The sequence below is a fragment of the Lutjanus erythropterus genome, chromosome 23, assembly GCF_056507025.1.
Source record: "Lutjanus erythropterus isolate fLutEry1 chromosome 23, fLutEry1.hap2, whole genome shotgun sequence".
NCBI lineage: Eukaryota > Metazoa > Chordata > Actinopteri > Lutjaniformes > Lutjanidae > Lutjanus > Lutjanus erythropterus.
The window spans coordinates 17,239,141-17,252,835 of record NC_139339.1 but is presented as its reverse complement, the minus strand read 5'-3'; the positions used below and the strand labels follow the sequence as shown (position 1 = coordinate 17,252,835).

General features: G+C 38.4%; 1 protein-coding gene across 1 annotated transcript; it reads right to left on the bottom strand.

The window, feature by feature from the left end:
• Positions 1–1,028: 1,028 nt before the first annotated feature.
• Positions 1,029–5,436, bottom strand: bmp15 (bone morphogenetic protein 15). Its single transcript, XM_084712570.1, has 2 exons — positions 4,927–5,436; positions 1,029–3,663 (listed from the first exon to the last, which is right to left on the bottom strand). The coding sequence occupies exons 1-2, from the start codon at positions 5,276–5,278 to the stop codon at positions 2,669–2,671; spliced, it is 1,347 nt and encodes a 448-aa protein (XP_084568696.1). The 5' UTR covers positions 5,279–5,436; the 3' UTR covers positions 1,029–2,668.
• Positions 5,437–13,695: the final 8,259 nt, after the last annotated feature.

Sequence of the window (13,695 nt, the reverse complement as noted above, 5' to 3'; positions counted from 1 at the left end):
TGTGCGATGGTTATGCAGAAGGCAACCAGCAGGAAATCTCATGGCAACCTTACAAAAATCACCCCCCCCCCAAACATTACTTTGTGTGATTATTAGGACATTTTGGGAATGTTTCTTTAAAGAAAAACATTTGTGCAACATTCTTCTAACACTGTAGGAGATTACATAAGACTACCAACAGGGAACCTCAGAAAATATGATCAAATATGATCCCAAAAAACATTCTTGAAACATTGTGGGAGGGTTACTGAATAGAAACATGGAAGGAACATTCCACAAACGTTATGGGAATGTTATATGTTATCAGGTTACTCTCTTTTACCTTAGAGGTATAACAGGAAATAGAAAATTCTTCAAAACTGTACTTAAGTACAGCACTTTATTAAATGTACTTTCCACCCATACTTTTTATAACGGAGTATTTTGTGAAACCAGCACTTACTTTTCAATGATTTTATTAAAGTAATTATGTGGGGAAAATTCATGTTGCTAAACCATTTCTAAAATTGTTTGAATCACGAAGGTTTTTGTTTGGTATCAGAATGAACAATCTCAGTGGTACAGGGAATCTCTGTCGCATTATGTGTCATTCTGCCACCTGGTGGCACCAAAGTGAGGTACTGCAGTCAAGTGCATCCTTTGCAGAATTCAGATTTGTGACTGTCAGCAGAAAACATGTTAAATTGTGCCGTTTTGCACTGAATTTGCACAAATATACAGCCATTTCACAGAAAGTTATGGGACAAACCAGTTGCCCAGCATCCAGCAGACTCCCAAGAGAACAGGAAATAATTGTTTTTACACAAAAGTGAATGAGCTCATTTCCTAAAATGTCAATTTCTCCCTTATTATTATACAAAACTAACTGTTCCTGTACTTTTGATCAACCAAATGATCTTCTTAGCTCCTCAGCTCATCCATCTTGGCTTCAACCTCAAGACTGAAATTGCAAATAATTCTAACAGTATTCTACAACAGAATACACTTTTCAAGAAAATAAAAAACAACAATAAATTAAGCTTTAGTACAGATGCATTTTATTTTATTAACCATTGTCACTCGTGATAAAAAAAAAAAAAAACTTTTCTTTTCCACTATAACATTTCTTCTTTGTGTGTTTTTCTAAGATAGGCACTTGTTTCAAATTTTTTGGAGACTGCTCACATTATAAATATGTACAAAATGCAAAAATGTGACGTCACAAGGCCTTCACAGTTACATTGAGTCGACTTCCCGTCCATTAAAATTTTTTCTTTTTAGAAGTTTCTAATTTCCTACAGCAGAATGCAGCCTCAAACATTATCCCATTTTTTTTTTCCTTTTTAAGCACAAAAATACAGGTTTTGTTGCCGTTTTTCTGAGAATCAAAGCCCTGATGTGAAACACAGATCAGGTTTTTTAAAAGAGAACAATGAATACACACACACACACACGAACACACACACACAAGAAAGAAAATATTCATTAGGTGGCTGTGGTCTGAGGTTGAAGATCGAAGATGGATTCTACAGTGCCCTCAGTTTAATATTACAAAAAAATTAAACAGTGTCAAGTTAGAGCAGTTTTCTTAAAAAGGTACCCCTGATGTTTAGTCACTTGAATGTAAGTCCCACCAATTTTTCGCTCAGTGCTAAAATAACAATTGGGCAAGTGGAACCGGTGGAACCTCAGTCAGCTTTCACCTTTTCTGTGTCCTGTACTTTGATTTTCTGAGTCTATGTCGATAAGAAAATCATTTTGAAGATGGTTAAAAGATGTTCCTGGGAGACCTGCAAAAGTAATATATAGCTTATACAGCCACATCCTAAGATAGCTAATGTTAGGAAAATGATACTTAGCTAGCATTTTGCTATAACTAACTAGCTTAAGATTGATGTAGATTAGTTAACTAGTCAGTGTTTATTTACGTGAGCTAACTGTTAGCTGGCATTTTGCAAACATCAGCAATCAGATGTAACAGAATAGCTAAGGATCGATGCAGATTAGCTAGCTAACTGGTGTTTTTTTTTTACATTAGCTAACTTAAGATGTGACTATATACACGTCATTTTTACAGGTCCCCCAGCCACATCTTTTAAACACACTGCAATATAGATGAGCCTAGCACATAGCAGGACCATGTTGACCCATGTTCCTGAAGGAGCAGGACTTTGGGAGGGTCAATTTAATGAAGTTAATGTCAAAGTTAAATTAATTTGAATTAGTTATCCTGGAAGTCAGGTTTAGCTTAGTTAAATTACCACTTAAAGTTGGTTATGTTGCCCTTAAGTGGCTTAAAGTGCTTCCAAATTTACCAGCTCCCTTTGATCTCAGTAGAAACTTACATTAATGACTATGAATTTAGCGACCAGCACATTCATCAATCTGCACAGTGCTTTAACAGCTCACAGAACAATTATTCCAAAAAAAAAAACAAAATCAGTAAATAGACATAAATAGTCTTCACAACCCATATAGTTCTTCACAGGTCAGAGTTACATTCAGCCGCTGCCTTTTAAAGTGCTTTAACAGGGATGGTGAAGATCTGAAACCACAACAACTTCCTCCTTCCAGTCTCAAGCTCATTATGGTTAGCCACGAAGCTGTAGATCAAACAAATGACCCACCAAATCTGCCCCCTTTAGTCTCTTTTCCTCAGATCGAGTCATTCAAGTCTGCTCCAGAGTCTTTAGCGACACGTGCACGACTCCGCCACCATGTCCTCCATCTCCCTGTACTCCACCTTCTTCTTGTGCACGACCAGCACGCTCATGGGCATGTACTTATAAGGCACGCAGGACGGAGGTGGAACGTCCCCGACGCCCAGGTCATTGATGACTGTCTGGATGATGGCGTGGTTGGGGGAGTGATAGCCGTAGTGGAGCACCCGTGGGCAGTTTCCCTGGCAGAACCGTGGGTTGTACACGGGAGGAGCGATGAAGTAGTGACCCCAGCCGAGCTCATCGAAGGAGAGGCGGAACGAGTGGAGCCTGCAGCGGTTCTTGGGCGTACCAGTTTTGTGTTTGTAGTTGGGGATGTCTGAGATAATGGAGGCAGAGGGGGAGGTGGAGAACGAGGAGGAGGAAGTAGGGGCGTTTTTCAGAGCATCCAGCGAAGGATCCTTGGGCTCTGAAGATGAAAGGTCTTTGGACCGGCGGCGGCGGCGAACCGAAGGATGCCACTGCCCTATTCGCCTCATGATGTTCTCCCCCTCCATCCCAAACAAGTCCCCCATCCAGTCTTTCACTTCCCGCTCCTCTTCCAGGTATAAAAGAAGAGACGGGACTTCCAGATGAGATTCACCACTCCATCTTTTTCTTCCTCCAGTCCACCACCTTGAGAGGCTGGCATCCTTTTCAGCTTGCCCAGGTTCGGTGCACCAGTACTGGGCAGTGAGAGTCAGGTGCCCCCTCGCACCCTGGCTCTTGCTCTGCTGGACATGTGCGGTGATGTCTGTCTCTGTCCACCGCTCGTGTGGCTCCAGGGTCACCAAGCTGTCATTGCCCAGTGAGGTGATCCGAGCCCTGCAGCGGGGCGGCTCCAGGGCCTGGGTGGTACCTGAAGTTGCAGTGGAGGAGGGGGATGAAGAGGATGAAGAGCGGAGATGGATGAATGAGACTCTGATCAGCTGCTCCGAGGGAAGAGTGTCGAGTTTGTACTGGACTGTGAAGCTGTAGTGGTGGTCTGAAGGTGAGACGGAGACACAGAAGAAGAAAGAGCATGAAATGTCTGCTGCATATCATTCAAAAACTTTAAATCATATACTGCTACCACAGCTTAAATACTGGTTCCAGAACAGTACTTTTTCAAATAACAAATGCATTTTAACAAAAGAAAATGACAAAGACCTGGAAGCAGCTAGAGAAACCTGGAAAACTGGACCAACCTGACGAAACTGACAGACAATGTAGAAATTATAAATAACTGTCAAAACAAACTGCAAAGAGCAAACAGTAGTTTCCCACCAGCATTAGAGCTTTGTAAAAGCTTTCTGCATGTTTAATGGCTTGCTGACGCTGATGAGATTTACTCCTACTGAACTTTGGTATCAAATGACAAAGGCATATTTTGATACTTTAGTACTGATATTACAAAAATTAACCCCCCAAATACTACTCTATGTGATTATTAGAACGTTTGGAGTATGTTACACTTATTAAAAGCATTTACACAACAGTCTTACAATGTTGTGGGAGGGTTTTGTAAAGGACTGCAAACAGGTGATGGATGTTGTCATCGTCCACCATGATGGCTGACAGTCATCACAGACTCCTTTACCTTTGTAACATCATAATTTAAAAGACCTCCGTACTTCAGGTGCTGACCCCCTGATATTTGCCCAAGTTCTGTTTTTGACACATGGGAAAGAAAATAACTAATAACTAAGTTACAGACGTGTGGTCCAGAGAAGACGACCCCTATAGACGCAACAATATCGTCCAATGCAACGTCTCACTTGAGACATCATCATATGCCATTTTGATAGACACTGCCCAATCCTAGCTCCTTGTACCCAGAAGTTAATCTGTTAGAAATTTCATTTGTGATGCTGGTTGGCGCTGATACCTGGAATGAAACTAAGTACATTTACTCAAACAGGCTACTGCACTTAAGTACAAATTCAAGGTACTCATACTTTACTTTAGTATTTCAATTTCAACTTTCTATTTCTACTCCACTACATATCAGAGGCATAAACTCTTCTTATAGTTACTAGTGACTTTTCAGATTATAATGTGTCATACCCCTCCTGTCCAGTGAAAACCACAACCCTCAAAATTTAGTGATTTTAAATGTTTGTGACAAACTGAAGGATGAAGTTTACCTTTACTGTAACTCATTGTTTTTAAATACAGAACTTTTACTTGTAGTAGAGTACTTTCACAGTGTGGTATTTTACAGAAGTAAATCTGAATACTTCTTCTTGCACTCAAAAGTTAATTTCACCTCTGGACGCAGGCAGGTAGTGCATTGAGGACGCCGATGGTCTGAGCAGACGCACAGTGTTGGAGCCGAACTTCCGGTGTTGTTTGGGTCTGCCGTCCGGTCCGGCTGCGCTCTGGTACAAACTCAACATGAACTGCAGGTTCTGGTCCGCCTTCTGCTCGTCCGTAAGCGGGCGATGGTGCGCGCCTTCGTGCTTATTTGCGCTCTGGTGACTGAAACGACGGCTGCGCTTCAACGTGGGGTGATGGGAGGCCACCGCTCCGGTGAAGCAGCAGGTGGAGCACAGCAGGAAGATAAAAGCAGACAGGACGCAGACACGCAGTAAGCTGTGTGTGGAGTGGGTCGCCCTCATTTTGGTTATAAAACCTCTGGTGCTAAAGAGCTCCACCAGGGTTGGCAACCATCCTCTGCACGACCGAGGGCGCGATTTACAGGCTCACCTGATCACCAGCCATCACTTCAATGACGATCAACTTCCTCACGGTGACGGTGACCCCAATTAACCCCTCGAGTGTGCGTGAGCCGCCAACAGCGGTGCGTGGAAGCCACGTGATTGGTGCGTAAAGGTGCGTAAAAATGGTAAAAAAAAAAAAAAAAAAAAAAAAAAAAAAGAAGAAGAAGAAGAAGAAGAACGAGCCTTTTTGTGGCTAATTTATTGCACAAATTATTTTTTGTAGTTTCACATACTTGTTTTCTATGGAAGCCCAGGTTCTAAAAATGATGATATAGAATCTTTCAATAATGAGAAATTTTCTCATAATAGTTAGTATCTCAAAATTATAACTTACCCCAGAATACTGACTTAGTATTGCAAAATAATGAGTTAGTATCTCAGAATAATGACCTATTTTGATATGCTACGTTATTATTTTGAGAAAGCTTCTCAAACGACTTACAGGATCTTTTCATCACATTGGCGGACATGGGTTTATTTTTCAGTGAAATCATTCTTTTAAAATCTCAACACATTGTACCACTAATTTTGGTACATTTAGGGTAAACTTTAATACTCAGTTTTTTCATTCTCATTGTATGTCTTATGTAAAATTTAATTGAGTATGTCTAACACTTTCAAGACTTTACTGTTGTTTAAATCTGCTGCTTTATTGTGATTCTCAAGCCTGTTCTGGTGTGCCCGCCTTCAGAGTCTGAAAAAAGGTGATGCCTCCAACTCTGCAATTTTATATGAGTCATTAACAGATTGAGATAAGAGAAACAACTAATAAAAAAGGATCCAAGTTTCATTTTAGTGAAATGAAGGTCAACCCATAACATCAGCAAACTTTTTTTGTTCATTTCCCTACATAAATCACGTTCATTCAACTTAATTTCACTACTTTTTGCTCTGGACATCAAAGAAAAAGTAGTTTTGTTCACAGCTGATCACCACAGGAAAAATGGTAAATACCACTGGTATTGGTATCACTTTTTAAATTTTAATTTTTAAATGATACTCAGTCCAAAAAACATAAGATACACATGTCAGTTGCTCAAAAACATTGAAAAAAAGCCACAATATACAAAATTGAGTAATTTGACTCATCAAATCAATTGAATTTAAAGTTTGTGAGAGTTTAAGATTGTGCAGTTTTAACCATAAATAAAACTTGAAACAGAATGATCATAAATAAGTTAGTTATTAACGTACTTGTATGTTGTGCACATAATCTTTTTGTAAAAGACCACTGTAAAATATAAAATGTTCAGAGAAGTGCATTACTGCATAGAGTCCAACAGATGGTGCTGTTCACCAAGAACAAAAACTTGGTGCTTAGTGTTTCTGCAGGCAGACAAATCCTGCATCAAACTATAGAAACTGTTTCTCTAGAAAATAAAAGCTTGTTAAACATTTGAATTTCTTGCTTGTGGTTTGCATGCATTGATCTCTGTGGCCTTTCTTAAGTTTCACAAACCTTTTCTCTTTGCCTTTTATTTCTCCCTGACCTCACTATCAGCAGAAGCCTTTGAGGAAGGTCGTGTCAGATTTACATGTAGGAAAAAGGTCAAACAAACAATCAGTCTTTGTCTTACACATGTAGATAACAGGTGCTGTTTCCACCAGAAACGAAATGTTCAACAAATAACTTCTGAACACAGAAAAGAACACAAAAGTAAATTTGTGTCTCTCATTTATTGTCCCAGTTGTGGATTTTAGTGCTCGTAAGAATGTTTTTTTGGGTCTGGCATATATGTTCATGTAATGTAAACATGATTTAATTACCTAAAAAGGTGCATAGCAATAATTGTGACAGAGAGGAATAAATAAACACAAATGCAGTCATGATAAGGAAAACAAAACACAGAGAATGAATTCTGTAAGGTTAAAATGTAAAACTACAAGCATGAACCCCCTCACAGAATCAGAATTAGCTTTACTCATACACATACACTGTAAAAATAACTTTTAACTTTAAAAAGTTACCCACTTTAAGTTGACTGAATTTGAAAAAATAGAGGTTGAGTTAATTTTGTAATGATTCAAAACAAATTATTCACTTTTATTTTAATTAGTTTACTCAACAATTTCTAGTCTTTTAGAAGAAAAAATAAATATCTTAGGGGCGACCCTTCAACGATAAGTGGTTATGTACAATGAATGAATGAATGAATGAATTAATTAATTAATTATTATTGTTATTATAATCATTATACATGTGTAGCACCAGAAAAATTTGCAAACTGGACCCAAGTAATGTTTTTATAATTTTATAATGGACGCACTGTGGGTGACAACATCTACTGCCAATCAGCTGTTCCAAGTTTAGTTTACAGTTTACAGAACTACTAAAGAAACTACTGACCTATTTTCAGGGTCAGAGAGGTCAGAGAATTGTTGTCCAGTGTTCATGTTTAAATGGACTGAGGAATAAGGAGAAGTTCACTCAAAATGCACAATCACGTAGTTGTGTCTGTGGGCCAGATGTGAAGATGATGTGAATTTTGTAATGATCCTTACTTCCTGAATTTAAGCAGTATAAGTTAAGATTGTGAAAATATCGCTGTCCTATTTAAATTAAATATGCAAGAGTAGTCATACATGTCACTGTTTATGACACATGGCATTTATCCTTTGCTGGACAGGTCACTTAAATAAAAAAAAAAAATGGGGCATAAATTATATCCACCTCTCCAGGCACCACTGCATGACCTCTACTATTTCCAACAGGCACCTGAAGGCAGCATAATGATGAGAATGTGTTCTGACCAGGGCTGTTTCATTTGTGCCTTGAAAACACAAATGATTTCCTTGGGTTAGAGCGGTCAAAATACATTAAATTATGCATGATTATTTAGCGGATGAAGGGCAGTGTCAGTGTAAGTGGGTCACAGAGAGGCCATCACTGTTTATGACAAACATGTACACTCTCCACAAACAAACATGTAAGTCATGATAAGCTGCGACCTATTTAAACATAAATGCAAACCTTTAAGAATGAGCAAATTTGTTGAGAGCAATTTAAATGTGTTGCATGTAACTTTTCTCATTTCCTTATCTAACTTCTTATTATGTATTTTTTCATTTCTATATAGTTATATAGTTATTTCTATAAGTTTGATTTGATTATTATTTCGTATCTCTTAATCCTACATGTACACATATTTTGGGCAGTTTTGAAAACCAACTGACCTCCATGTTAATTGAGTTATTCTCTGCTGTGCACTACATATTACCAGGCTACTTCTCAGGTAAAGAGTGCAGTCAACTACGATGTTTCCTGACCAGATGTCAGATAACTGGATGTCTGTCACAGTAACCTAATACCCTCAAATAATACAGCAGTAAACCTGTTTTCCTTGCATCACACAGAGGAACAACAACAACTTAATGGGAAACAACAAGATTTTTACTTCCCTGTGGCTCAATATGACCTTGATAGCATCTTTATAAGGTTGTTAGTAAAAGCCAGTGTGACTGATACTTTGTCACATGCAAAAGAGTTTGGGCCTTGAAAAGACACTTCTCAGTCAACACACCTCTGATCTTTCGCTTGTTTTGAGCGAGCTGCTTGAGTGAAAAACAGTATCATTACAGAATTATTTATTGCAGTGATTTGGGGCATTAATTTGGTTTAATTTCATTCCCGCTGACCTCTAAAGACTTTTACATACTAAAATAGACAACGAATCAAATGATGTAATGGTACTGTATGTTGGCATGGAAGTTAAACAGTCCATCCACTAGAGGGCGCAGGTCAGGGTCAAAAGTTACCCCAAAGAAGAAGAAGAGTAAAAAGTTTCTGATTGCAACAAACATAGCAAGGTGATTGTAATAACATATATCTTGAGAAAATGTTAAAAGCGGCAGCATTGTGTAGCATCATAATTAAATAAATTAATTAAATAAATGCAAGAATTCTTTTCACTAATTAAATGATGAAGAACAACAATTCCATTACTTACATATGATAGTAGGAGTGTAATACCGATACCATAAACTCCAGGTATGATAATATCACGGTAAAAAGTCCATGATGCGATATTTATCATTATATTAACAAAACGCAGAAAATCGTGACTTGAAAAAATGGACTTTTGTTAACTAAAAAAACATATGTACAGTATTTTTCATAGAAAATTCGTTTTTCCTTTTAATTTAAAGGCCTTTTGTTTTCGGTCTTGAATAAAATAAGATAAAATAAAAGTAGCCAGTCATGACCTAAAATTGCCATGCAGTGTCTTTGGCAATGATTGCTTCATATATGATTACAAATGCTAAACAAAAACAATGCAACGGTCAGAAGCAGCCCCTTAAAGATAATAAAATAATATAACATCATGTTAGATATTGTTAGTGTCCAGTATGTTTTTGAGATGTTTTTCACTGTGATATCTTGATATTCAGTATATTCTTACATCCATGAGGAACAGACATGTAATGATTTCTGTTAGATGGGAACCTGTCAGTGAACACGACTGGTCACCTGGACAAACAGCCTCTAAGAAAAACAGGAAATACTGTACCAAGGTCATTGTTTCTTCACTGAGATTTTTTATGCCTTTCCATGGGAACCTAAAGATGGAAAGCAGAAGCATTTTAAGGTACAAGAAAAAAATATATACAAACAAAAAACACTATACACATTAGATTTATTAGTTCATAAAAGACATTTTTTCAAGTCGTCATTTTTCTTTGTTTTCTAATACAGCAAAAAATGTTGTATCATGGACCTTTCATTGTGGTATTATCGTACCATTTGTACCAAAGCATTTCTGCTGCATAAATGGCATTTCGGTAAAAGTGTATTTATTAGGCGATTTCTCAGAAAGAAATGTTGAATTCGTTTTTATTCTCATTTTTCCCCGAGTCTCTGGTGCTGATCTGTTACCGTAACATTTGTTTATAGAGTGACTGACTGGAAATCCTCAGTTTTATGGGACCTCCTTGTTTGTTTCCTCAAGGGATTTCTGGTGTGTTGTGGTTGTGTCCCTCTCATCCTAATCTGCTCTGACAGATGTTGTAATGTTCTGGAATAACACACACGCAGAGGCACACTTCAGCCAGACTGATTTCCCATAAACGTCACACGTGGAAGAGGTGACCTGTTAATAATCAGATTTGACTGAAGCCAGACAGAGGGCCATAAAGGTCAGTCAACACAGAAGAAATTGACTTTTGAGTTCTATTACTGGATCCTGTGTGCAGAAACACAGTGTGTGTGTGTGTGTGTGTGTGTGTGTGTGTGTTGTGAAATGAGTCAGCAGCATGGTCACACAAAAATGTCAATGTTTGCATTTACTGTATGCTGTGACATGGTTTCTTTCCGTACACATGCCTGGAATTAGTGAAGCTGTCTGTCCCCTATGGTGAGGAACATGCAGCATCTTAGTATTTATTGAAAATGTTTATTTAAGTTCCAATCAAGTCAAAATCAACATTTTTTTGACGATCGTTTTGAACACATATTGTATTTCATGTCACCAATATGCCAGTATCCCACCCAAAGATCACAAAAAAGTTGTTTTGTTTTTAATGCTTTTTCCGAGTTTGTCTTTTCATAGAAAATGATTAATAACTCATTCTAGCCTACTATCAAACAGTAATGTTAGCTAGCAGGCGGTTGAATGCTAACCTCAGCTGCTGTCTAACAGTTGCTAATGGGTTAACAAATATTGTTTTAGCTTGAAATATGGCCCATTTTCTCTCCAGATTTTCTCTATCCATTGTCTTTTCCCTGGTTTATCAATCCAGAAGCAGTGAAATGATTACCGCTTTGTCAGATTTCCTATCTTTATATGACTTGCAACATGGAAGACAGCAGTGCAACATTATCTTTTTGATAACAGCATTTGAGCTTTCCATCCTGAATGTGATGTCAAAGGAAAATCGCTGCCACGTACACTATTGGCTTTTAGCTTTATTAGCTTTTTTGCATTTTAGCTATTTGGAATCCTTGCATGCTAACATTATCATGCCAGCTTTTAATGAGTAATTTGATGTTAGAAAAAGGTGTATCATCATGCATCATGATTGACAGCAGTGGGTGATACCACAGATCAAACCCTGATCACTGATCAATACTGGCTTTAAATGGTGTCACCTGCACAAGATGACGGTACTTGTATCCAGAATATTTTGGATTCATTTTGTCCATCTTTATAAGGTCAGTGAATGTATCTGATGAGGACTAGTATGTTCCCAGCAGGCTAGGTGGTTAGCTTTCCAGCTACAGATCACCAACCAACCATCAAAGTCAGGGAAGAAGACTGTAAGCTTGCATGGATGGTATCAATGCTTGATTTAAAATACTTAAAAAATTAGGTTTGCTAATGTTTATGAAGAAAGAAATGCACTCTATACAAGTCCACCAAATAAGCTTTGTTTCCTAGTAAAAATGATTGTAAAACTGTATGTTGCTGCTAATTCTAAATGACTTCAGATGACTTTTTAAAAAGAGATAAGTGCTGCAAGAGATGAACTGTCACCAAATGCACTATCAGAGAATTACTGGCTTTGATTCAAGGCCTAGTCACATTTATAGGGATTTCTGGGTAACCAGTTCCTGTTAACGTCATCCTGCACAGTCCATACAAGGACTGAGAACTGGTCAGATGAGGTCATGTCTGCAACTGTCTTTCGATCCGTTTGTCCAGGGGAATTATTCCTTCTGACTTCAGGGCAATCAAAGATTAAAGTTCAGATGAACACTGGATGGTCAGCCAGGTTCTTTTTTTCCTGACCAGTGGACCGTGGACTGACTGGAAACTGGCATACTCTGTCTATAAACGCTCAACCGTCAGCCTCAACTCTGCTGCCCACCCCAGCAGACTGTGCCAATAAAGACAAAACCTACATTATAATGGAGACTTTTATGTAGGAGCTTTAATCCAGCCAGCCTGGTCTCACAAAATGGCGTATGAATAACACACACATCTTAGGCACAAATCATTTTTCACAGGTGAGGTAATGTATTAAAGTTTTATTCTCGTTGCGTTTAGTTACATTTGCCAATGTCCTCACAATCTGACGGATCCTGTGTTTTCGAAGAAGTTACAGCAACTCGTGTATCCTTTTTAGACATTTTAATCTGGAAATGTTAGATATCATACCTTTGATTTACAGATGTGATGCAAGTTAGTCATGCTTTCTAAGTTAACTTTTTACTAAAGTTACAGAAGTCACAGTCACAGACATGAACTACAGTCTCCTCTGTAAAAGTAGTGCTTGTTTGACTGATCCATTCACTCCAATCTCCATGATATCTGGACTTCGTTGCTCTTTATGCTATGTCACGTGACATTTTTGTCTGTATATCACACCCCATCTCAGCCACAAGTGAGTCCAACATATTTTCACTTCTCATGCAACAGAAATGATGCAGCTGTCTGTAGCTGTGTCTTGTCTCTCTACAAGGGGTAAGTCAGCACAGACTGAAGGACACATAAGAAGCAAAAGAGGCATTGTGAAAACATGTGAAATGACTTAGACATTGGCATGTTATTTATACACCATTTGATGAAACCAGGCTGCAAGCATCTTAAAACTTAAAATGTTCTCCACTCTTATTATTGTTTGTGTGATGATGCACTTTCCAAGCTCATGATGATAGATCTGCACTTTATCATCTACACTTGTTTCCACATTTGTCCCTTCAAACATTCAAACCATGACTGCAGAAATCCAACGCTTTGCATCTGTCTTGCTCAATAAGCATAGAAAATCTAGTAGAAAATGTAATTTCTTCTCTTAACTCTTCGTCTCTGAAGCCTTCACAAGCTCTCTCTATCTCTGCAGCTGCTCAGCCTGTCAGGCACAATCTGATGAGTCATGCTTGGTGATTATATATAATGCAGATGTTCTGAGTTTATGTAATGCAGGGGTTCCTGTCAGTCTCGTGCTCCCCTGGAGACCTTTAAGTGATGAACAACCTTACAGGAATCAACGCTGGAATTTTCCATTATATCCATGTGTGATCCTCTGCACTGCTTGATTAAATCAAGCCAAGTCATCTCAAATTTTATTTACATAGTCCAATATCACACATCGCAATTTGCCTCTGGGAGCTTTACAATCTGTCCAGTGTGCGACACCCTCTGTCCTTTAGACCCTTGATCGGGAAATGAAAGACTCCCCCCAAAAACATGAAAAGGATCAACTGTACTTTTCCTCTTTCCTCCTGTTCTCTCTAATTCTTACATTTCAGTGAGTGTTTAAACATACTTTTGATGTGAGACAAAAGTCTTGAACATCCTGCCTCTCATCTGTCCTCTGCCAGGACTCCCTTTGGATAAAAACATGCTTGTCTCTTCCAAGCTGACCTGATCTGCCCT

Excerpts from the sequence above, each read along its gene's own strand:
- bmp15 (XM_084712570.1), bottom strand. The coding sequence starts at position 5,278 with ATGAGGGCGACCCACTCCACACACAGCTTACTGCGTGTCTGCGTCCTG. Across the intron at positions 3,664-4,926 it reads CTACCTGCCTGCGTCCAGAG|ACCACCACTACAGCTTCACA; the intron begins GTGAAATTAACT and ends TCTCACCTTCAG.